At 32.9% G+C, this 25,779-nt stretch overlaps 2 protein-coding genes across 10 annotated transcripts in view; one reads left to right on the forward strand and one right to left on the reverse strand.

Moving 5' to 3' along the window:
- The window catches only part of LOC143682714 (uncharacterized), a 34,201-nt gene extending 30,905 nt beyond the window's left edge, over window positions 1-3,296 (forward strand). For 5 of the 9 annotated variants that reach the window (XR_013175245.1, XR_013175244.1, XR_013175247.1 and 2 more), the window contains 2 exons: window positions 1,833-1,892; window positions 3,117-3,295. Coding sequence is in view for 1 of the 9 variants with exons in the window: in XM_077159243.1 (XP_077015358.1) it covers window positions 1,833-1,892; window positions 3,117-3,281 (225 nt within the window). In the remaining 8 variants the exon portion in view is untranslated. Of the gene's footprint in view, window positions 1-1,832; window positions 1,893-3,116 lie in introns of all 9 variants that reach the window. The other 4 variants (XR_013175248.1, XR_013175246.1, XR_013175249.1 and 1 more) reach the window with 1 other exon arrangement.
- Window positions 1-25,779, reverse strand: part of EYS (EGF-like photoreceptor maintenance factor) — a 1,737,133-nt gene that overhangs the window by 960,667 nt on the left and 750,687 nt on the right.

Here is a 25,779-nt window from a genome sequence, read left to right on the forward strand (position 1 = left end):
TTCTTGAAAAATACAACTTATCCTGAGACAAGAGATAGAAAATATGAATAGTCCTATATCTATCAAAGTTTAACCCAAAATTTAAAACCTTTCCCAACAAATCCAAACCCAGGTGGTCTCTTGGTGAATTTTTCCAAATACCTAAGGAAGGAATTCTAATCTCTCAGAAAATACTCTAAGGAATCAAAATGAGGGTCCTCTTCCACCACTGTGGTGATTTTTTTTAAACATGACAACACACAAACACAAACATTCTTTGATCCTGGGCTGTAAAACTGAATTTTAAAAAGGGATTTACTGCCCCCTCTAGTCTTATCCAGAAGTTATTATTTGAATTTTCAGTCTTCTTTTACACTGCCTATTTATTATTTTATTATATCAATTAAAAAAAAAAGGAACAACTGTCTCTTTCTTAGTCACTTAGAAATCTAGGAATAATAGTTTCTCCTTGCACTTCACCCACTATCAATACCAGTCCACATGCATACATACACACACACACACAAACATACACAAACACACACATTCCTTACTCATCCCCATGTAATCTGAATTTTTCCCTTATCCTATCTTACTGAAGATACTGTTCATTATAATTACACTTCTAATTACCACCCCAATAACCTTTCCTCTTTTTTCCTAGTTTAAAGCCTATAACCACCTCTTAGCTTCTTAAGGCTATTCTTCCTTTTACTTCTATCACAGAATATTATCTTAATTCTTCCTATTTCTTCTGACAAGTCTCTTTCACCGCTTGCTAAATTTCTTACTGTGCCAGCACACTAATGTCTGCATTTGCTAAGATTTTCTTTTCATATCTTTTCTTCCTTTATATTTTTCCTCCTCAGTAGCATTCAATCTTAGGCAGTTTTCTATCAATTCTATTCAAATAACATCTAAGGCATCATCTCTACCTATGACCCCACCCCAAAACCACACATGTGGATTTCTGCTACAGATCTGGATACCCTAGTTTGACATCTCTGCAGCACTTGAGATTTAACCTGCCAACAGACTTATTGATTTTCAAATACGGGTATTGCCTTAGAATTCTTATCTCAATAATGATTTAATAATGTTGATTTCTTTGACACTCTTTTTTTGTGCATGGATTGAGTTGTACAATTACTCCTTCCCTATGTCTTATTTCTCTGCTATTATTATTTGTTTTTACCATGATTTTAAAGTATTTTTCTTGCCTGCCTAAATGTCTGCTTTCTTTTTATCAGTTATCACCTATTTCTGATCATGCACAACTTCATATCCAATCCAAAAATAATTCCAAATATTTCAAACTTCCTTCCTTGTGCCCCTAATGCATATTTATAGACATCTCAATATATTAGAAATTGAAGTTTTATCTCTTCTGTCCTACTTCTCTGAGTTTTATTTCACAGCTAAACAACATCACCATCCATCAAAATATCCAGCTGAGAAGAAACCGAAGTCATCATTGACTCCAATTCACCCTTCACATCTAGTTTTTTGTCAGGTCTTATTAATTTCACTTTCAGCAACTGTTTTAACCAACACCTCCCTTTTCCCTTATTCTGTTTTAAAGCTCCACAATACTTTCAAAATATCCTCATAAAACATGAAATTTATCAAATCACTTCTCTGCTGATACATTTTGGGTGTCTCTCCAATGTCCACAATGTTTAATCTAAACCCTTTATCATGATGCAATATAATACAAAATGTTTAAACATCTTCCATCTGTGCCCAACAAATTCTGTTACATGTTCAAAAACCTCTTACCTTTCCCAGATATGCTATGATATGACAATGTCCAAAATGTTTTTTTTTTTTTTAATACTGTTCTTTCTCTGTAGGTTACCCATCATCTTCTCTGTCAAAAACAATCCAACAGATTCAAATCTCTCTCCTCTTTGGTGAGTCTTCCCTTAAAATATTTCTTTGCTCATGTCACCAAGCAGAATTAATAGCTTCCTTTTCTAGACAGTCAAATTATTTATTTGTTATGATGCATGATGTATGTTATTAGCAATTTATCTGCCTTCACATAAATGCATTTTTAGAGGAAAGAGAAGATCTAATTCATGTTGAATTTCAACCATTTTACACATTGCCTATCAGTGGAATTCCTAAATATTTGCTGAATAAAATAAAATTCTCTAATCTTTTCAATATGTAAACACAGTCTGTGTACCTTATTTAAATAAAAATGGCTTATTACTTAATTTGGCTCATTATAGATTATACAGTTTTTGTTGTTGTTGTTTAAAGTCTGGTATGTTATACTTCTACTAAAAATTGAAAGAGGAAAAGAAGAGCTCCAAGTTGGAAACAAATTTGGAAAGGACACTTTTCTTCTATGGCAAATTTAAGAATTCAGCCGGGAATAATTCAACCAAAGCAAAGCCCTTTTATAGAATTTAATCCTGTAACCCTATTCAGTGAAGTTAAGTGTTGTTTCATGTGACTGGTGGTGATGTATTGAGAGTTAAAGGAGAGTGTGGAAGATAACACAGCAGAAAGCAGATATGATATTTAAAATATATTTTCTGTAGAATGCAAGCAGGATCTATAACAGAGGGCTCGGTAGAAGCATAATGTTCCATTTAAGGCTTTCAAAACAGATTTAAAAATGAAACATTTCATAAACAATGAATAACGTGCACTTAAAGAACCTCACACAGAGGTAAATTGCAACTGAGCATGCATAATTTGCACTATAGTAATCTTATTTTCTAGCAAAAGCAATGAACCCTGTCACCAAATTGTGAACAAAGACAAAGTGACAGAATGCATACTGATGTTACTGAAATTCTCTGCAGAGGAATGCGAAGATATGGAAATAACTCTGAGTTCTTTTATTTCTAATTTTTAATTAGCAATAAATGTAAACAAATAATGTGAAACTTCTTAATCAAGGTATTGATGTGCAGCTTAAAATATTAGGTCACTGCTAAGACTGAGGAACTAAGCATATTTAACAGTCAAAGTATTCCTGGAGGGACATTCATATTTATGCATTGCATAATTATATATTTTTAGAAACACTATTTCTAAAACTATTTCATTAGATTCTGAGACTTAAAAAATTAAGTAGACTTTTAATTTTTTTTCTTTATTTTCATACTTCTGAATCATAGGTCAGCAAGCAAAACACAGGATTTCTCATGAATTTCAACTCTTCATCGACCTATCATCTAACAGCAGATATAGTACTGCTCATCAAGGAAGACAAGTTATTGGTGCTATCTTCTCTCTCTCTAATTGGGTTACAAGTAGTCAACTGTATAATTATTTTCTGGTAGTTAAATTGAAAATAAATCTCAAAGGTCTTGAGGTGAATGAAAATGAGAATATTTGTTTTTATAACATTGTCAAAAGCAAAGGTGAAGGCTATCTTCAGGTTTCCAAAGCTTCCCTGATTTTATACCTAAACCATCTTAGCCCACAATTTCATTTCACCGTGCATAGACAACTACCTAATCCTGGAGCATAGAATGGGCTTCATTAATGTCCACTGGATCAGAGGTGATGTTTTTAAATAACTCAGAAGAATAAACAATGTATTTGCAAACTGCCCTAGTCCAGTTCATTGTCAAGGTTTATATTCTAAATTTATACCACTCTGCCTGTCAGCTGTATCACTGCTTCCAACTCTATCTGAAGGAAGATGGAATTGAAATCACTATCAAGATAGAATACTTTTGTTATACCCAAAAGAGGTAAGTTATATTATTGTTCAGCAGATATTCACTCACTATTGGCTTCCATGGGAAGAATATATTTCCCTCACAAACTGATGTGAGGTTTGGCCATATAAGTTGCTTTGTCTAATGGGATGCTAGTGGAAATGATGTGAACAGAGCTTGAAATTAGCTTTCATGATTTGACTTGGCCTTTTGCATTTCTATCTTTCTCCATGATAAAAATATAACTCAGGTAGTTGTTGGCTCAATTAGGATGAGAGACATTCTCTAGGATGTGAACTGAGCTATACCTCTCTCCTGGCTCAGTTCACTGTTAGGAGACAAACCTAATTCAAACAAGTCTAAAGTAGCTGAACTCCATCCAAGCCATATACTAGTTATGGCTTATTGCTTCATGCTATTGAGTTTTGATGTGGTTTGATAAATAATATTATTATGAATATGACTAATTGATACGCCAAGGAAGAAAAGAATTTTGACGAAGCACAAAACAAACAAAGGTTTTAAAAGGTCCTAGATTGTGAGGCTACTGGTTTAACTGGGTGAAACAATCAATATAATAAAAGTTTAGTTTCACATGTAAAGACATTAAAGGATGAAAATTTTGGAAAGTAGAATACTTAATGAGAGAATAAAAAAGAAAGAGAGTAGCAGATAGAGACAAATCTTCATCATTATGCTGGTGAAAGGAAGGGAATAAATAAGACTAATGCAAAAAGGCCTTTTAGGAGAAAAAGAAAGCCCTGTCATTTGTATTTGCTTTACTTATTTGTTTACAATTCTAAGAGAAATAACAATGAAGCAGAAAAATTAAGATGTAACGGGGGGATTGTTGACTTATTTTAAGAAAAGGCTTAGTCAGTTAGGTTATGAATGACATTTAGCACACAAAGAGAGGAAACACAAGTTCTTACTCTAAAACAAGAGAAAAAGAGTGACATACAGAAAAGTTCTAAAGATATGAAGAAGTTGTGATCACATTGATTTGCTGAAATGAGAAGATGGAAAATGAAGATTTTTGTAACAAATGGCTTATGTCCGCCATCATAGGTTGAGGGGAATGGGAAAATGAACAACTTAGAGAAGGCTAGGAATAACTTCGGTGGGAAACTTTATTGTCTGCTCAAAAAATATGTATAATAGTCTACATCAAAGCTCCTCCAGCTAATGAATGAATTCAGTGAATTGGCTGGGTATAAGATCAATACTCCACAAGCAATAGTGTTTCTATACACAAGCAATGAAATCAGAAGAAGAAATCAAGAAAAAATCCTTTCACAGTAACAACTAAAAGAATCAAATATCTAGAAATAAATCTAACCAGGGAAGTAAAGGACTTGTACACAGAAAACTACAAAATCATTGCTAAATGAAATCAAATAAGACCTAAAATAAATTGAAGGGCATTCAGTGCTCACAGAACAGAAGACTAAATATCGTTAAGATGTCAACTCTACCCAAAGCAATTTACAGACTCAGTTCAATTCTATCCCAATAAAAATTCTAACAATCTTCTTTGCAGAACTGGAGAAACCAATCATCAAATTTATGTGGAAGGATAAGGGACCCTGAATTGCTAAAGCAATCTTAAAAATGAGTAATGAAATTGGAAGACACACACATCTCCCAATCTTAAAACTTAATTAAAAAGCCACAGTAGCAAGGTACTGACATGAAACAGCATGGTACTGGCACAAGGACACACACATAGACCAATGGAGTAAATTAGCTAAAAAAATCAGCATTTATATTTATGGCAAGCTGATTTTTGACAAAAAAGTAGTGAAGATCACTCATTTGGGAAAATAAAGTCTCTTCAACAAATGTTGCTGGGAAAACTGGATCTCTGCTTTAGAAAAAAAAAGAGGACCCCTACTGTGCACCATATGCAAAATTCAAGTCAATATGGATCAAAGACCTAAATATAAGAGTTAGAACTGTCTTTTGGAAGAAAACAAAAGGAAGCATATTAAGGACCTTATGTTAGGTAATGGTTCCTTAGAATTTACACCAAAAGCCCAAGCAAGAAAAGGAAAAAACATAAATGGGACCTCATCAAAATAAAAACTTTCATGCCTCAAAGGACTATACTGTGAAAGTAAAACAACAATAGACAAAATGGCAAAACAAAATTTGAAATCATATATCTGATAAAGGTTTAATATAAAAATTATATAAAGAAATTCATCAATTTAATAATAAAAAACAAATTAAAGATAAATAACCGAATTGAAAAATGGACAAAAGACTTAAAATCTCTTCAAAGAAGATAAACAAATGGTTAGCAAGCACATGAAATGATGAGCAATATCATTAGGTATCAGAGAAATATGAATAAAAAGCACAATAATACACCACTTCAAATCCATTAGAATGGTTGCTATTAAAAAATGGAAAATAAGTGTTGAGAGGATGAAGAGAAATAGGAATATTCATTCATTGCTGGTGTCAATGTAAAATAGCACAGACTCTTTGGAAGACAGTTTGGCAGTCCCTCATAAAGCTAAATACATAACAATCATATGACCGGGCAGTCCCATTGCTAGGTATACACCCCAAAGAATTAAAAGCAGGGGCTCAAACAGATAGTTGCACAACAGTGTTCACAGCAGCATTGTTCACAAGTGCCAAAAGATGGCAGCAACCCAAATGTTCATCAAGGGATGAATGGATAAATAAAATGTGGCATGTGCACACAATGGAATATTATTCAGGCATAAAATGGAATGAAAATCCTGATACATGTGACAACATGGATTAACTTTGAAGACATCATATTGAGTTGAACAAGCCAGACACAACTGATGTACAATCTTGCCGATTTGAAACAATTAGAAAAAGCAAACTAAGAGGCTCAGGATCTAGAATATAAGTTACCAGAGATCAGGGATAGGGAATGGGAAGTTAAAATGTACAGGGTTCCTAGTGGAATGATGAAAAGGTTTTGATAATGAGTAGTGGTGATAGCATAACATTGTAAATGCAGTTAACAGCATTGAAGTATATATCTGAATATTATTAAAAAGGGAAAGGCTAGATTACATATATGGTAAAATAATATTGTTTTTAAAAAAATTAATGGAACTACTCTACAAAAATTGTGAATCCTAGGGTAAACAAGGGCTTTAGTTAATAGTAAAATTATAAAAATATGCTATCATCAATTGTAGCAAATGTTTCATGCCAACACAAGGTGTTGGTGGTAGGGTGATACATTGGAATTCTGTATTTTGTGTATGATAGCTCTGTAAATCCACTTCTCTAATGAAGAAAAAAAATCAAGAGATAGAAGTGAACAGAAAAAAAGTAATTACAATAGGTTAGTTGTGTAGTAATGAAGGCCAAATTTAGAAAAAAAAAATGCAAGTCTTTCAGTACTCCTAATTATCCTCTCAAATGTAGTTGAAAAAAAACATTTCCTCACGGCCGTGTAGCAACACCAATCCCAGGGGTGGTATATTAGTTTATGATCCAGCAAATATTCACTCTCACCTCTAGGAGTAAATACTGTAGGAAAAGTGCATTTCCCTGTTCTATTATAACCATTTATTTTCTCTTCAAGTCTTTAAAATGCTGTTCCACATATCTAAATATCCCACTTGTTTCATTACCTTAAACATTCAACGCATTTTTCTCCAAGAGCCTTCTTTGATTGTCTTATCTGCTATTGATGATTCATTATAGAAAATTCTTTAGCTCTTGCTACTTTTCATCATTCACTTCATATAATGTAAGTTTTGTTTGTTTGCTTCTCTCTCCATGAGTCTACCCACTTATCTTTTTTCTCTCCCCAGGTAGAATGCAAGCTCTTGTTGGAAGAAGGTGTATTGGGGCCTCCTTTTATCCTGTGCTTAGAAGTCTTCTCTGCAGTTTTGTGACTATCCATGCATATTTGTTTCAATAATAAAGATTATATGGACAAGAGCAAATATGAAACTATTTGGTGTTATATAAATATCTTAAAGCAGTGTATCAAGTCATCAAATTATTTAACTTATTTAATATCACAATCTCTTCTTGGTAATGTTTTATGTTTTTTTTTTTTTTAACCAAATTGGAAAATTTTAACTTAAAACTAAGTTTTAACTTATAACTAAGATCACTTTGGAGTATGCAATACAATGTTTAGTGCCATACCTACTTTCTTGTTTTAAGTATGGAGTAGCTGCAATTGTATCTTGGAAAGATGAGAAGCAAATATATCTAATCAAATAGTTTCATCTTTTACATGAATAAGGTAACTGTTTAATTCCTTTTAAAAAATAAAGCACAGAGATAAGAATAATATAAAATGTATGGCTTAGGCTAATTTAATTTTAAAGAAATAACAAAATATTTTTAAAATAACAGAACCTAATACCTTCGGGGATCACATTTAAAACAACATTTTTTTTTTTTTTAATCCTGAATTGAAAACCACAATGTTTAGTAACAATATTGTGTTTGCAGTTTACTCTCCATCTTTAAGCTTCTGAACATATTGAAGGCATTTCAGGACAAACAAAACAAAACAACAACAAAAAGATTTGCTAACTTTAAAGAGAAATTCTATTTTCAATAAAGTAATAAAATTAGAGAAGACCTTTTAAAATAGGCTGACGACAATAAAAACTTTGTGACCTACACTCTCAAGAAGCAACTCTTTTATCTTTGAAAATTATTTATAGAAAAAAGTAAGCTTTCAATATTTTGTTTCAAAGTTTTGTTTGAAGTAAACCATAGCACCCTTTTAAAAAGAAAAAGTAGATGTTTGGTACAAACAATGTGCATAGTTTTTAGCTTTCATATGTTCTGCTGCAATTTTTCTGGAAATGCTGGCTATAAGACTGTATACATTAGAAGCAGGTAAATTAATTTCTTTACCAAAATTTTGTAACTCTGTGCACACAACCTGTTATAAATTGAGAACTACAAGTGACCTTTTCCGTTTTTAAATATTTCTATAACACAATGACAAATTTTTGTGAAAACTGAGGCCACTCTGATCCATTTTCTCTTTGTAAAAAACTCTGATATTTGACCCAAACCAACTACCCTAAAAGTGGAGAAAAGGTAGACACACATAGGAAAGGGTATAAGCTGTCCCTTCTCAGACATGAAGTGCAAAATCAAACCACTATTGCTTATATAATTAATATATATTAATTTAATATATTTTAAATATTCATACATGGTGGCATTTTCATTTATTCTTTGATCAGCTGCATATTTTCCACTTATATGTGATTGACATTAAACAGAAGTATGTTGCATGTACGTAAGTATATGGAGTGATTAAGTCATGTAATTTTAAAATGTATTTTAAGAGGAAAATGTCTGATCTAATTCATTCAATTTAGAGTGTAAGTTAAGTTGCTTTTACTTTTTCTGCCTCATACATAAATTTAAATTTAGTTAGCACTACAATAGACCCTAGAATTTCATGGATATATTTCTAACAAATGATAATCTATCTTAATGGAAATGATAAACCACATGATTAAAAAAAATAATCAAATTGTATAATTTATACTTTTGTCTTATTGACTTATTGCCATTACATAGCTAAGTATTTTATACATCAGTTTTCACTTTCTTAAATAAACGGAAATAACTAAACATATTTTAATTATTTTCTATATAATTGAAACATGAATAACATTAGAAAAGAATAAAAGCAGAAATATCTACAATTGTTATAGTTGATTGATATTGTCAGAGAAAATGATTCATTTTTGGTGGGAGTTTCCCTACCATGAAGTTGTTAGGTAGTATTTTAGTAACATATCTATTATAATTTACATTGATAGGTAGGAATCGAATACAAATTCCTATTCCATGGCAGGATGGAAATAAAGTACAAATAGAAAAGAAACATCATCCATGTTGAAAAATCTTAAGACAGAAGCATATATTTCCATTAGATTAATATAAATAGGCTTTTTCAAAATTTTATATTTTGGTTATGATCCAAATGTTAGTTTGCTATGTGAGTAAATATGCATTAAATTTAGTATTAAAAATTAGCTCTACAATAAAAGTTAATTGCTGAAGTTCATGAGCCTTTTTCATATTATTCCAAAGTTTATTGCCTGAGAACTTAAGCTAAATGATCAATGAAAATTCACAATAAATGCCTCCAAAAGTTTAATAATATAAACATTAATATTTTTGAATATTCAAAGCTTGCTTCATGAATTTACCATTTCTATTCCTTTTTCCACATACATGTGAAGAAACTTGTATAACTTTTTAAATTGAAATACTTCAATAAATGATAGATAAATATAGTATTATTTATTTAATAATTAAATTGTTTTAAGATCATTGAAGAAATAATGAAAAACTACTGACATTTGTTTTTTTTTTTAACTTTTTTTGTTGTATAATATAGCATATATGCAAAGCAAAGAAAGTAAAGAGCAATAGTTTTCAAAGTATTCTTCAATAAGTAGTTACAGGAAAGCTCCCAGAGTTTGTCATGGGCTACCATACCATCATCTCAGACTTTTCCTTATAACTGTTCCAGAGTATAGGAGGCTAGAAGGATTTTTATCAACACCATAAACTTTTTTATGAAATACAACATTTATAGAAAAAAGCAATAAATTTCAAGACACAGCACAACAATTAGTAGTAGAACAGATTTCAGAGGTACACATGGGTTACAATTCCACAACTTTAGATATTCACTTCCAGCTGCTCTAAGATATTGGAGACTAAAATAAATACTAATTTAATGATTCAGCAGCCATACTCATTTGTTAAACCCTACCTTCTCTGTATAACTCACCATCACCTTTGATCTTTCTATCCCACTCTTTAGGGGTATTTGGGCTATGGGCATTCTAACCTTTTCATTTTGGAAGGTGCTATCAATAATTTGGAATAGGGAGCTGGAACTAGCTGACACTCTGGAGAGGCTGGGCTCTCTAGGTTTCAGGACCTATCTTGAGGGTGTTCAATTCTGGAAAGTTACCCTAGTTAGAATCTTATATAGTTGTCCCAGGTGTTCTTTAGGATTAGCTGGAATGGCTTTTGTTGGGATTTGGCAAGTTATGCAAGGGAGTAATGTCTAACTGAAGCTTGCATAAGAGTGACCTCCAGAGTAGCCTCTCAACTCTATCTGAACTCTCTCAGACACTGATACTTTATTACTTATACTTCTTTTCTCCCTTTTGGTCAGGATGGAATTGTTGATCCCATGGTGCCCAGGCCGGACTCATCTGTGGGACTCACCTCCCACACCGCCAGGGAAACTTTCACATGTCCCATGTGGGGGAGAGAACAATGATTTCACTTGTAGAATTAGGCTTAGAGAGAGTGAGGCCACAGCTGAGCAACAAAAGAGGTCCTCCAGAACTCTTAGGCATACCTACAGGTAGGCTAAGCTTCTCTGCTACCTACATAAGCTTCACAAGAGAAGCCTCAAGATCAAGGGCTTGGCCTACTGATTTCGGTGTCCCTAATGTTTGACACAGTACAGAGAATTCACTGATCATAAGGCTTAATGGTTCCATATATTTTTCTTCCATCCCACAAATGACTTTGCCAATACTTTTTGATTATCTGCTTAGTATATTTAGGATGCATCCAGACATTACATTAAGCTATATAGTTCATTCTTATTCTGCACTCCTTGTTTTTCAATTGTTCAAATAAGCTATCCAGACAGGTTGAGGTAGACTACGTGTTACAGAAAATTTAGGTTCCAGACAAAGTAGACGTTTTTTTACCCATCTCTAGCTTTTATGTATTTCTAAGTCCCATATATTCTGTATTATAAGCCTCTGATTTTACCTTTACGCTGCTCAGAAAAGTGGAGTCATACAGTATCTATCCTTTCATGTGTGGCTTATTTCATTCAACATTATGTCTTCAAGGCTCATCCATCTTGTCATGTGCTTCAGGATATCATTTCATCTTACTGCTGCATAATATTCCATAATATGTTTATACCACATTTTGTTAATCCTCTCATCTGTTGATGGGCATTTGGATTGTTTCTATCTTTTGGCGATTGTGAATAACGCTACTATGAACTCTGGTGTGCAAATTTCTGTTTGTGTCTCTGCTTTCAGCTCTTCTAAATATATACCAAATAGTGCTATTGCCGGGTCATAGGGCAACTTGATATTTAGTTCCCTAAGGAAACTCCTGTCTTCTGTAGCAGCTGTACATTATATATTCCCACCAGCAGTTCACAAGTGTTCCAATTTCGCCACATCCTCTCCAACATTTGTAGTTTCCTGTTTGTTTAATAGCAGCCATCCTTATAGGTGTGAGGTGGTATCTTATTGTAGTCTTGATCTGCATTTCCCTTACATTCAATGAAAATAAGCATCTCTTCATGTGCTTTTGAGCCATCTGTATTTGTTCTTCAGAACAATGCCTATTTGTATTTAGCCCATTTTATAATTGGGTTGTTTGTTCTTTCATTATTGAGTTGTATGATTTCTTTGTGTACACAGGATATCAAACTTTTGTCCGAAATGTTATGTCCAAATATTTTCTCCATTTAGTTGGCTGTCTCTTCATCTTTTTGATAAAATCTTTTGAGGCACAGAAGCATTTGATTTTGAAGAGTTTCTATTTATGTATTTTTTCTTTTGTTGCTTGTGCTTTAGGTATAAAGCTTAGGAAGGTACCTCCTATTATTAGATCTGGAAGATGTTTCCCTACATTTTCTTCTCGAAGTTTATGGTGCTAGTTCTTATATTTAGGTTTTGATCCACTTTGAGTTAATTCTTTGTATAGAGTGTAAGGTAAGGGTCCTCTTTCACTCTTTTTTTTTTTTTCCATGAAAGAAGCACCAAACAAATTAGCATTTTTTCTTTTTTTTAAATGACAATTTAAATGACAAAGACCCAGTTTACTCTCTTTATTTTTTTAAATGACAAAGACCCAGTTTACTCTCTTTTCTTTTTTATCAACTTAAGTTTAACATTACATATTTAAACGATTCATAACACCTACTAAGTTGCCGGCATTCATGCATGACTAGAAAACATCCTTAATTTATATTAAACCAGAAATGTATTACCATTAATGTATTAATATCATTCGCTACTAAATACTGGAAAAAAATGAAATTATTTTTGTAGAAAATTCATCCTGGCAATGTTACCTTCACAGCAGACAAACTATTTGGCTCACATTTCAAACAAAATAGAAAGAACAACATCCATGCTGGTGTTAGTGTACAATTTTGTCCTAGCACTACTAAAAAATCACAGTTCACCTTGGATTAACTTTAATAAAAAAGCAAAGTGAATACAGAAATTTACAACAATTTTTAAAGTCAGAAAGGAAACAAAAATGGTCCTATTAACATGGTCCCAACAATAAACTCAAAAGTTTATGACAGATAGGTGCTTTGATGAGTTGTTTATAAATACTTTAGATTATGTAAGTATTTCAAATGAACTGAAAGTAGAGTTCATTTGAAATCTTCAAAAAAATGCCCCTGTTAATCCTCAAATCGTGCTGTTAAATGCATACATTGAATTACATATTATCCAAAATAGCAGCTGCTCCTTACCATTTATTGTTAAGGACTTTAACTGATCATCTTCTTCAACTTCTACTCTGTTTTTTTTTTTTTTTTGGTGCATGGTCCGGGAATCAAACCCAGGTCTCCTGCATGGAATGAGGACATTCTGACCACTAAACTACCCATGCAACCTCTACTCTTTCTTGACCACTCATGGTAATCCTCTTTGCAGTGATTTTTCTATTTTAACAATTTTATACATAAGTAGTTTTATATTAACTATTTTAGTAGAAGTTGATATGGATTTGAAGTTGCCCATCTTACTACCACCAAAGGATGTTGAAGAAAATGAAGGCCCCAGTGAATCAAATGAAGTAAATCCTGTATCAAAAGAAGAAAATCCACCTCCAAAAGATGGAAACCCACTGAAGGCAGAGAAAAAAACATCCTGTGCCCCTATTTCTGGTTCCTTGGAGGCCTCTTCAAATTCCAAAAAACTCCTCAAATGGCTCAAAGAAGTCAATGAAAATGGGTCCCATCCACCAAAAAATTCTATGAAGACATCATCTGGATTACGGCATGTAAAGCCAAACTCAATGGACTTTCGAAATGACTTCCACTTCCACCACCACCACCATTTAATCCTTCTTTGCCATATTTGTCATAGATGTCCCATTTTTTAGCATCTGATAACATCTCATATGCCTCAGCTACTTGTTTAAGTTTTCTCTCTCCTTCTTTATTCTCAGGATTTTTATCAGGGTGCCATTGGAGTGCCAATTTATGATAGGCCTTTTTAATATCCTTGGATAAAGCATGTCTCTGCACACCTAGAACTTCATAGTGATCCACCATGTTTTAAACCATTGTTGGAACAGGTCCCAAGGAGGTCTGCAGCCAGTGGCAGGAAGAAAGAGAGGCTGGAAGGTGGGGCCCTGGTCTCCCTTCAGCTCCCTCATGGCTGGTACTGGTGGGGGTGGTGGCAGCAATTCCTTGTGCTTTCCTTTCCTCCTCTTTCATTCTTTGGCTATTGATATCCAATTCTCCCATGCCCATTTACTGAAATGACTATTTTGTCCCAATTCAATGGATTTAGGGGTCTTGCCAAAAATGAGTTGACCATAGATTTTCTGGTCTATTTCTGCACTCTCAATTTGATTCCGTTGGTCAATAATTCTATTTTTGTGCCAGTTCCATGTTGTTTTGACAACTGTGGCTTTAAAATAGGTTTCAGAATCAGGAAGTATTAATCCTCCCACTTCATTCTTCTATTTTAGGATGCTTTTAGCTATTTGGGATCACTTTTCCTTCCAGATAAACTTGGTAACTAGCTTTTCCAAGTCTACAAAGTAGGTTGTTGGAATTTTTGTTAGTACTGTGTTGAATCTGTAGATCAATTTGAATAGAATTGACATCTTAACTATATTTAACCTTCCTATCCATAAGCGGGAAATGTTTTTCTACCTATTTAGATCTTCTTTGATTTCTTTTATCAATGCTATATTGTTTTTGTGTACAAGATCTTTACAGTCCTAGTTCAGTTCATTTCTAAGCACTTGGTTCTCTTAGTTGCTAGTTTGAATGGAATTTTTTTCCTTAACTGACTCCTTAGTTTGGTCATTGCTTGTGTTAGAAATGTTACTGATTTTTGCACATTAATTTTATATCCCACCATCTTGCTAAATTTGTTTATTAGCTCAAGAAACTTTTTTTTAGCTATCTGAGAATTTTTCAAGTAGAGTATCATGCCATCTGCTAATAATGAAAGTTTTACTTCTTTCTTTCCAATTTGGATGCCTTTTATTTCTTTGTACTGACTTCTTTTTTTTTCTTTATTTCCTGGAATATTTTAGATAGATTAATAATAAATATCTTAAAGGCATGGTTGAAGAAATAATGGAAATATTAATTTCCCAATATCTTCATTCCTATAGTATTTTTGAACTAATTCTGATTCTAACCAATAAAACTAAAGTATGTTTCTATTTTAGATAGATTAAAAATAAATATCTTAAAGACATGGTTGAAGAAATAATGGAAATATTAATTTCCCAATATCTTCATTCCTACAGTATTTTTGAACTAACTCTCTGATTCTAACCAAAAAAACTAAAGTATGTTTCTCAGAATCGATAAGATGCACTGATTATCAAGTCTTTTCTAAATGCTTTACTTCTTTCAGTCCATTATTGTAATTTCTACTATTTCATCTTTTATGTAAAGTCTTTCCTGGTAAGACCAAAAACTTCTTTTCCAACTTGTTTCAACATTATATCTCTATTGTGAAATGAGTCCTTTATCGAGTATTTAAATATTTTTTAGTTGATTATGTATATGAGCCTAGACTGTGTCAAGGTGAGAGATTTAACAATGAGCAAAATCAGCAATGAGCTGATTTTCTCTGCCAACCCCCAGGATGGCAGAGAAAAAGGACTCACATGAAGCATGTAACATTACAACTTGTGATAAATCATATAAGGGAAAATTTCAGGCTAACCTAAGGGACTTGTCTTGGAGGCAGTGAGATAAGATTTAGGATTTGATATTACTTTATAATATCTCATTGTCTGGTTATTATAATCTTAGATAAGTATACTTTGCCTTCCCAGGAACAATTTATTGAACTGTGCTTTTTTTTTTTTTTTTTTTTTTTTTATCCTTTTGAAACCTAGGCACCGGGAACATGTGGTTGATAGCTTATTAAATTGAATGTGAACTAGGATCGTCATTATGGTAGAAATCCTGTAATAATTCACTGTGATATAACATGTTTCTGAAGATACATCCTTTAAAATATTATACAAATAAATACAAGAGCAGGAAAGGAGGAGGAAATCCAGAAATGACTTTATTTGAATTTTCTAACAGCCAAGAGAGGTGAAAGCTGAGATGAGAGTTAAGTGAAAGATAAATAAAGAAATGAAATATAACTGAGTTAATTGCACAAGATTAATATCAGCTCTAGAAGTTTGTTTCAAAGATTTACTTATTTTATGCAAATAAGACCGTAATTTACTTGGGAACTTAGTGGTAGTACCTATAGAATGATGAATAATTTCATAAATACAACATGTGTAGGTGACAAAAGATAAAAGACACTAGGTCAAATCTAAAATGTCTTTTAATTTTAGAACATCTGGCCAAACCACGTAATTGCTATAATTATTTAGATGAAAGTCTTTATTCGGTAAACTTCCATGTAAGTCTTCTTGGTTCTGTCTACTAGAGTTTTAAAATATTTACTATCAATCTTCAAATTTCATTTTTAATGGTATATGCCATTCTTAATTACTAATGTTTCTCAAAGGTCTCTTAACCAAATGGTGGATTTTTACATTACTGCATGTTTTCAATGGCACTGTAGATATTTCACAATAAAAAAAGATTAAATGGTACATAGCTTTGGTCAATTTGGGAAAATATGAAGTGCTATCCATTCATTGATTCAAATATCAAAAGTGTTCAAGAACGTTTAACAGAATATTTTAAAATTTGATCTAGAAAAGCTATCTACAATACTTCAGAGTAGAAATATTTAGAACTATTACAAAGAAGAATCAGAAAATAACTGAAGAATCATTCTCACCTTTAAACAAAACAAAAAGAGCAGAAGACACCAAAGTACTGCACCTCTGCAGATGAAATATGTTTCATCGCATTTGAATGATTGTTACTTTACTCTATCAACTCATTTTCTATTTTTACTTCAATATAATGTATATATGACTGTGTTTGGAATTTTTGTCATATGTTCACATTCTTATAGACTCAAAATAAAACACTGATGAAAGTTATTGCCTAATTGGTAGTATTTGATCAAATGAGTATTTTATTTCCTAAAATTAAAAAAACGAAATAAAATATTTTACCATTCATTGATGTTAGGAACACCTAAAATTCTAAGAAAATTATCAGGTAGCATCACTGGATTAGTTCCAGTTGGCAAAGAAATCAGAAAATGAGCTAAAAGCCCCTAGGGCCACATGCTACTAATCTATAAATTGAATTTTCCAGTTAAAATATATTTAAATCCCAAATTAGAAAAGATTTAGAGTAAGAAACAGATGTTGCTCATTTTGTGCATCTCAACAGACACCAGATCTTCAGAACAATCATTCAAGTGACATAATCAAGGCATCTCATCACCTGCCCCCAATAGGCCTATTTTCAACATTTGCTATCACTGCTCTCACGTTTTCATAGCCAACATAATGCCTAGAGAGCAGTTTCACTTTCTGTACTGCATCAGCATTAGAATTTATAGAATTAGATTGAAAGTTGTATAATCTGGAATGCACATTAACATAATTCATTATTTTAAAAGTATTTTAACAAATAAGCTAAAAACAAAGTAGCAATTCTCAAATGTGTATATATATATATTAAGTACATAAGCATTAAGCATAATACTAATTTTAGAATATACACCTGAAAACAGGGTCTTGCTGTTTGAGGAAGAAATAAAATATGATCAATAAATATTTGCTTATCTTAAAAAAGCATTCATTTTGAATTTTAAAAGAGAAATGAAAAAATAAACAACCACCTTAATCATGTGAATTGTTAAAATAATTATATATAACTGTAAATTGCATGCTAGAGGCTCTTAAATGGTCTAAACAGATGTTCTGGAAAGACTTTTCTGCTAAGGTCTATCAAATTATTGGAGATATATTAGTTTACTAGCTGATAAAACAAATACCATAGAAGGGGGTGGTTTGACAAATGCAGTTTTTTGGCTCATAGTTTCAGAGGCTAGAAAGCCTGTTTCTCTCTGCACTGGTATCTTTTGGCTGATAATCTTTAGGGTTCCTAGGCTTGTCAAATGGCAGGGAATGTGGTGGTGTCTTTTCCCATCTCTTCACTATTCCATCTACTATCAGCTTCTGGCTTTTCCCTGCAACTTCCTCTTTTGTATCCAATTTTCTTTGTTATGAGGACTTCAGCCATTTTGGAATAAGGCTCACCCTCATTCAGTTTGGACACACTTTGATAACATCTTCAAAGGTCCTATTTACAAATGGGTTCACACCCCAGGACCAGGGGTTGAGTCCTGAATATGTTTTGTGGGATGATTCAATCCCCAGCAAACAGATACATTTCTTATGAAAATGTTGGGAATATAGATGACTTAATTGCTAGCTCTATGTTTCTTAATTTCTTTAATATCAAACTGTCATATGCAATATGATTGGGGTGTAAAATTTCATGCATCCTACTGCCTTTCTTTGTCTATATGGGAAGATAAAATAGATTTCTCATATTTGATGAGTTACTCAGTTTATACAACAATTGGTAATACCTCCCAAAATGGTTAATTTTACTTTTCCAAAAAGCTAAGGAAGAATTATCTAATTTAAACATCATAATGGCTGTTCTTAGAGACATATTATAGAACACCTGCTTTTAGGAAAATGACAAGAAATAGGAATTTTAAAAATAAACAAGAATATGTCAATATGCACAAAACAGCTTGCATTTTATATTGTGAAGTAATAGTGGTTTATTTTTTATTATTGGTGTGAAATTGATATATCAAAATTAAGTATTTTAAGGTATGCAATTCAGAGGCATTTAATACATTTACAACATGTAGTCACCACCTCTATCAAGACTCAAAACATTTTCATAACCCTCAATGAAAACTCCATGCCCATTAGGCCGTCTCTTCAGCAATAACGTTCTAAAATTTATCATTGAATTATCAACAGAAAAATGGTACCATTATGCAAAAAATTCAAGAGGTGGAAACATCATATGGTTTTTGAGATATCATTGGGGATTCTACATTGACCAATTTTTCTAATCACAGAATTTTCAATTTTAGTGTAAATACATATTGTGATTATTTTGCTGGTTTTATTGTGGAATGAAATTCCAAAGCAGATTGTAATTAGGGGGAGTCCATTCTAATTCCCTTAACTCAGAGCAAAGGGATATACCTTTGATCATCTCGTTCCATATCAGTGCAGGCTTTACACACATATTTAGGCATTCTTTGAGCTGTACCTTCCCAAGGGAGAAGTGGACACCTTAAGGGCTACAGAAGATGAGCCACTGAATATAAGAATAAGCTTTACAAATTTTATTTCCATTACTTTAAATTTTTTATTTGTGATATGTTTCATAACGTTTATGAAACAGTAGTACAGTGGTATCTCTGTGTGATTTTTAAACAAATTACTATTAGGAGAACACGATTAAAGAATTTGGAGACCACTGGATTTCCAGTATCCATCATGCTATTTTCACAAATGCCTTGTAAGCATCTGGATTCAACTTTAACCCCAGATCCTATCTTAGCAATCTTAGGTCCAGATTGTATATGAGCTAATGTGCTTCCTAAATGCATAGTATCCATCATGCTATTTTCACAAATGCCTTGTAAGCATCTGGATTCAACTTTAACCCCAGATCCTATCTTAGCAATCTTAGGTCCAGATTGTATATGAGCTAATGTGCTTCCTAAATGCATAAAGTAGAGTTTTTCAGCTCATCCTTCATCAGTCACCTTGATTCTCTGAATCCCTGAAAGTTGTCTGATGCCCTTTGTTATAGTAGGACTATTCAAGTGCACTTTTATAGATTGTAATAGGTTGGAAAATTTGCTCATATCAATTTGCTTTGGCTTATTAATTCTGTCATGGTCAATCTCTGGTGTTGGAAATAAAATGGTAGTTGCTCAGCAGATTTCTAGCTGCTTTTAGCTTTGTTTCCTGCAGCTGTCTTCCTCAAAGCAACAGTATGGAGAACAGTGTTTTCTCTTTCTACAATTCCTTTTCAGTATACCATTCTTTAGCTTTCCTGCAGCAAAGGCTGTCGTTATAATAACATACACTTAGATTATATTTTGTGAGTGCAAATTAAACTATTTTATGACTGTTGATAAGGATCAATGAGAACTTCTAATGTCCGAAAGGTCATGTATTCCAGGTCCTGACTCTTCAATAACACAATGCTTGGGCTGAATATAACTACCTTTAATTTCCAAGAGTACATTCCCTTGGGAATTCCATTGTCTTCTGAAATCTTCCCTAAATTTTCCTTTCTGGTCACACTAGCATTAGCCTCAATTTGGACCTTGTGATTCTCTAATTCAAAATCATGTAATAGTCCTGGGGAAAGTAATGGCTGCTGCACTCCTCTCAGCGAACTGTTGGAGCCATTAGCACATACAGTGGAAAGACATAACCCTGAAGGGACCCACCTTGGGAGTCACCTCACTAGAGTTCCTGGTTTTCTTTCTTCCTGCTTTAAGATTATTACAGGGGATCATAACTATCTTCTTCTTTATCTTTGCCATTTCTACCCAGAGTAGAATGCATGACTGGAAGGGGGGGGGGGGTGGTAATTGGCTATGACACATAGGTTGAAACTCTATTTACTATGTTTGCTGAGGAGCAGTACACTTGCCAGTTGTTGATTATTTTTCTTTGCTGTTCTTCACATAATATCTGTTTTAACAAATCTACCATTTCTATCATTCTAAACTAGTTCCAAATAAATGCCATTATGAACAACAGCACTGATAAAAGGCTTAGAACACACGTTTTTACTGGGCTAGCAGTTAAATTGCATTGTGTGACACCCACAAAGCAAAGCAACTTTTTCAGGGAAACTTTTGTTGTTGGTCCATATATTAAGTTTAAAGACATGAGTTCTAAGAAATAGACTATGTAACCATAATCACACATCAATATATTTCAAAGTTGCTGGCATTTCAGCTAGTCCAAATCAGAAAATTAGAATACTTGGAAGCACTGTGAAGTCCAATGTCTGTTAGGTATCTTGGTTACAGTGTTTGTCAATTTTGTGGGACGAGGAGAAGTCAGGTGTGGAAAATTATAATAAATAAGAAATAATGTTCATTGTTTACTGGTGCTGTATTAATAGTATCTCTGAACTTTTCTTTCTCAAGGATATTACCTTCTTCAACTTTTTAAAAAACTATGTTGAGTCATTTTGACTAGCCCTTGCCTACGTACCTCCACATCTGGTCTTCACTTTGTTCTGCCAATTCTCCTTTCATAAAATTTTTCCCATCTGTAGTCATGCTAAATATCTACAGTTAAAAATTAGCTTTCATCGCTGAATATTACCTATATTACAATCATCCCGCCAAAAGAAAACTAGGTTAGCTTTTCCCAAACAGCTCATTTATCATGGTGCTCCAGTGGGACAAGGGCATCTGTGACTCCTGGGGGCACAGAGAAGGCAGAGGATGAAGAAACGTGGCATAATCCAAAGCTACCAGATATTTCAAATACCCTAGAGGCCATGGGAAGATGAGGACAAAGAGTCAGAAGAACACTATCGTTTGTGATGTTATATCTTTACCTTTTCAGATGCAGGTTTGTGAGAATTTAGAAAATTCTAAGTTCCATAATGTTCAGGCCTTATATGACAGAGATCTCAAGTGCACATGTCTTTAGCTGTAGTTGATTATTTTAATTTTCTCATCAAAAGGGCAATGGGATATGCAATTACAAATATATTAATAAATATATAATAGACTATATATGTAGACTAGATGTTCTGCTCATTTTTTGATATTCAGGGTACAAACTTTTTCTAATCATTTATTTCTTCATCTAAGACCTGGTGAGAACATTCAGAATTTATTAGTAGCTTTATTCCCTTCTAAAACCAAAATACATGAAGTTTGCATTTAAAAACAATTTTTAAGGGTCTGATTATGACTTTTATAGTGTTTAAGATAAAGGTATGTGAAAATTGCTAATTCCTAGTATTTGAATACTTACTAAATGCCCGATACTGCAAAGTTTAAGTCTTGTACTTGGGCCCTTCGTCCTCATAAAAACTATATGAAGTGGTTTTGCTGCTAGTACAGATTGGATGACTCAATGGTCATTCTAAAAGTCTCTCTGAATAAGAAACTAGAAATGTTAAAAACAACCAGACTTCAGAATTAAACGTATTAGTTTAATACATTTTGTGAATACATTGAATAAATTTGCCTATCTTCAAGTTATAGAAACAAGCTTTGATATGCCATTAAAATTGTGAAGTAGGTATTAGGAACTTGAGTTGGAAACTGTGTGCAGGATGTCTGCATTTTTCTGCAGAAGCATTTTTTGTGTATGTTTCTGGGACGCCTATGCCTGAAGTTGCACCATACTGTCCTTGGTGCCCTAAATGCTGACCTGCCAGCAGCTGCTGCAGTGAGGTTTCTATGAGGACAGTCAAATCACAGACAGAACTTCTTTGATCTGTTTTATTTTTTGTTATGAGGCATGAAGCTTAGTTTATAGACCAACTTGGAAACACCTTGAACTACCTAAACTCTGTAGGAAATCTATTTCTGTTTACATAAAGTTGGACTTTATCACCCGCAAAGAAGTACTTTGCCTAATAGAGTTTATCGATGCGATAACTGAGGCTAGAAGAAGTTAAATGGCTTGCCCTAGGTCACACAGCCAGTGAGGGGCATAGGCAGGAACCAACAACTCAGGATGTCTGCTCTGGAGTCCAAAATCGTACCATTGTACATTTTTCCCTTCTTTCATATATCTTTTGGTTTTTAATGTTTGAGTGGATTCTGGAGCTTAGGAAGAGTAAACCCTAATATTTAAACCACCATAGGAAAGATCTTTATATTTGCTAATAATAGAATGCCTTAGAGTAATTTGAGTAATTTATATTCCCTAAGGAAAATGTAAAATCATATTATGTTATTTGGGATTACTTTGATAATGGAAAATAAACAATTAGTCTTCTTTTAGTCTATTTTGGAAAACTCTACTTCCTGAAGAACATGATATTTATCCCAAAAAAAGTCATTAAAGTTATCTGATACTTTATTCCCTGATTATCATTTTCAAAGCTATGTTCCAAGAAGATTTCATTAAAATCAAAGGATTAATTAGATATGGGGCACAAAGAGGCACTAAAACTATTGGGCCATCTTAAGTTTGTTTCCCAGATATCAAAAAGTAAGTTCCTAGATTCTTAAATAGTGGCTGACAGATACATGAAATATTACGTTTTCTGATACCAAGAGTAAAGAACCAATAAAGATGAAACCATGGTTTTGATCTTAGAATAAAAATGAAAATAGTTTTATAGGAAATAATAGGGAAATTGAAAGAATTAATGTTTTCTCTTTCTGAGATGTTAAAGAATAGGTAAACGATGTGGGAGATTGAATTATGTACTCCAACAAAGATGTGTTCTGAATCTTAATTCATGTTCCTTTGGGTTTGAACTCATTTGTAAAGAAGATCCTTTGGAGATATACTATCAGATATGGTGTGGACTCATTTGTGAGTAGGATCTTCTAAGATGTGCCAAACTGAATGAGGGTAGGCCTTAATCCATATGACTGGAGGTCTTATTAAGAAAGCAAAATCAGAGGCAGCCAGAGAAGCCAGAAGCCAAAGTTAGCAGAAACAAGAACAGACACAAAAGAGAGATGTGAAGGGAGACACAGTAGTGAGCCAAGGGACCCCCATGAACAGCAGCAAATCAGCACTGGGATGCTACAGGGCTCAGGGAGAAAGCACAGCCTTGCCAACACCTTGATTTGGGACCTTTAGCCTCTGAAATTGTGAGATAATAAATGCTTGTTGTTTAAGCCAACACCTGTGTGATATTTCTAATAGCAACTCTGGTAAACTAAGATGAGAGCAAATAACATTTTAAAACATTATGTGTGTCATCCAAAGAAAACTACATTTCAAAGAAAATAAAAGCTAAAAGCTAAGGTTATTTGTTTAGAAGTCATCTACGTTAAAGTGGATGGATCTGTTTAGAAATGGCAATTTGGAATAAATCATGTCATAAAAGGAACTTGAAGGCTACTTAAATTTATTTTATATTCACATACGGATAAAAATGCATTTCCAATTTTATAAATTGTTAGAATTATTACAAAAGTAAATTGAAGTCTCTCTCAAAATAGTCATTCACGCTAAAACTGGTTGTATTTGAAGTATTCTCTAGCAAATTATTAAGCAAAACGTTATTTATTACCTAGAAAATAATATAAAAACATATAAAAGATTCATTAATTGACTCCAAATGCTTCAAGTATAAAACACTTCATATTTTTCATTTTGGTTGAAAATTTGATTTTTTAAAGGTAGAAATCTTTTAGAATCAAGTTCCACCTAGTCATTCTAAATCCTTTTGTATGTTAGATTTCGTTTATGACAATATTTAAAGCATTCAGCAGCATCAAAACACTGTGGAAATATTACTTTCCATGTGGTGATATGTTTCTAGGTATCTACTGATTTTCAACATGAAACTTTGCTTTTTAATAAGTAGATGCACATAAAATATGGAGAGAATGGGGAGAAGGGCTATGAAGAAATCAAGCCATAATATCATATAGTTTGTTTCCAAATACCTTAGATCTAAGATTATTTCTACAAGTTGAAGATAGGCTAATTTATTAAGTACATTCACAACATTTATTAAAGTGATATGTATAAGTTTGGAAGAATTATCCATTTGTGTAAAAACACAAGGGAAATTCTATTTTTCCCACTTGTGTTTACTTTTAATTGAAAATAAAACCTCATTAAAATTGGAGCTTTATTAGAGTACTATTTATTTCATGTCTTAAATACAAAGCCACCACAACTGAGAAACATTTTACTCAGAACAGAATAATCTTTTTTCATGGTCTTCCCAATGGCAGATAGTTGTATGAACTTTTGGGCTATTACATATCACATGTAGGTAAAGGGGGAAAAGCATCCTGAAACTTCACTCAAGAGAGAGATCATTTAAAAATAATGTTAAATATAAAAATCAGTAACTTTCCTGAATTTTAAAAGAATAGATCTACAGTGCTTTTTCCACTCATGAAATGTTTTGACAAAGTTGCCTAGGAAGAAGGTAAAATTATAATAGAATATCTTTGGGTTCATTTATACTTCTCCTTCAAGACTGGACAGATGGATTTTCACACACACATTCATATGCCAGAGTAATTTCTAATTTATAAAATAGAAAATCTTTAGGATGGCTTTGAAGACCCTTTATAACCTGACCTCAAACTACCTCTTCATCTTTATTTCCTGCTGCTTGCTTCTCTATGACACAGCCTGTCTTCCAGCCACATTGAAATTCTCTCTGCTTTCCAAGAAAGGTATGCCCTGACACAAATGGATATCATTTTTCTATAAGGTATATGATTCCCCATAAGCTCCCCATATAAAAGGTGTACTCAGTCTTGAGAAGACACCTCCATTGACTTCTCCCTTATTCTTTCAGGAAGATGAGCTAATTTTCTCCTCTGCTTCTTCACATCTTGTTCGCACTTCTATTACTATCACTGTCTTGGAATTGTCTTTCAGCATATTTTTCTTGCCAGAAAGATTAAATATTTTGTGAGAAAGATCTATAACTTATTACACTTTATATTTCCAGAATCTTGGAGGGGCACATTAAGATATTTGTTGAATAGATGAATGAATAATGGAATACACATTTTGGTCAAATAGTTATAATACCTTAATTTGTATTATAAAATTTCACATTATTTTCAAAGATGTTTTTATTGCTAACTTCTAAAGAGAAAGTGAATAGTGCAATGGCTTATAGCTTAAAATCAATTCCATATATTCTGACTCCAATGGTCCATTTTTCATCCTA

This window comes from Tamandua tetradactyla, chromosome 5 (genome assembly GCF_023851605.1).
Source record: "Tamandua tetradactyla isolate mTamTet1 chromosome 5, mTamTet1.pri, whole genome shotgun sequence".
In the NCBI taxonomy this organism is placed as follows: domain Eukaryota; kingdom Metazoa; phylum Chordata; class Mammalia; order Pilosa; family Myrmecophagidae; genus Tamandua; species Tamandua tetradactyla.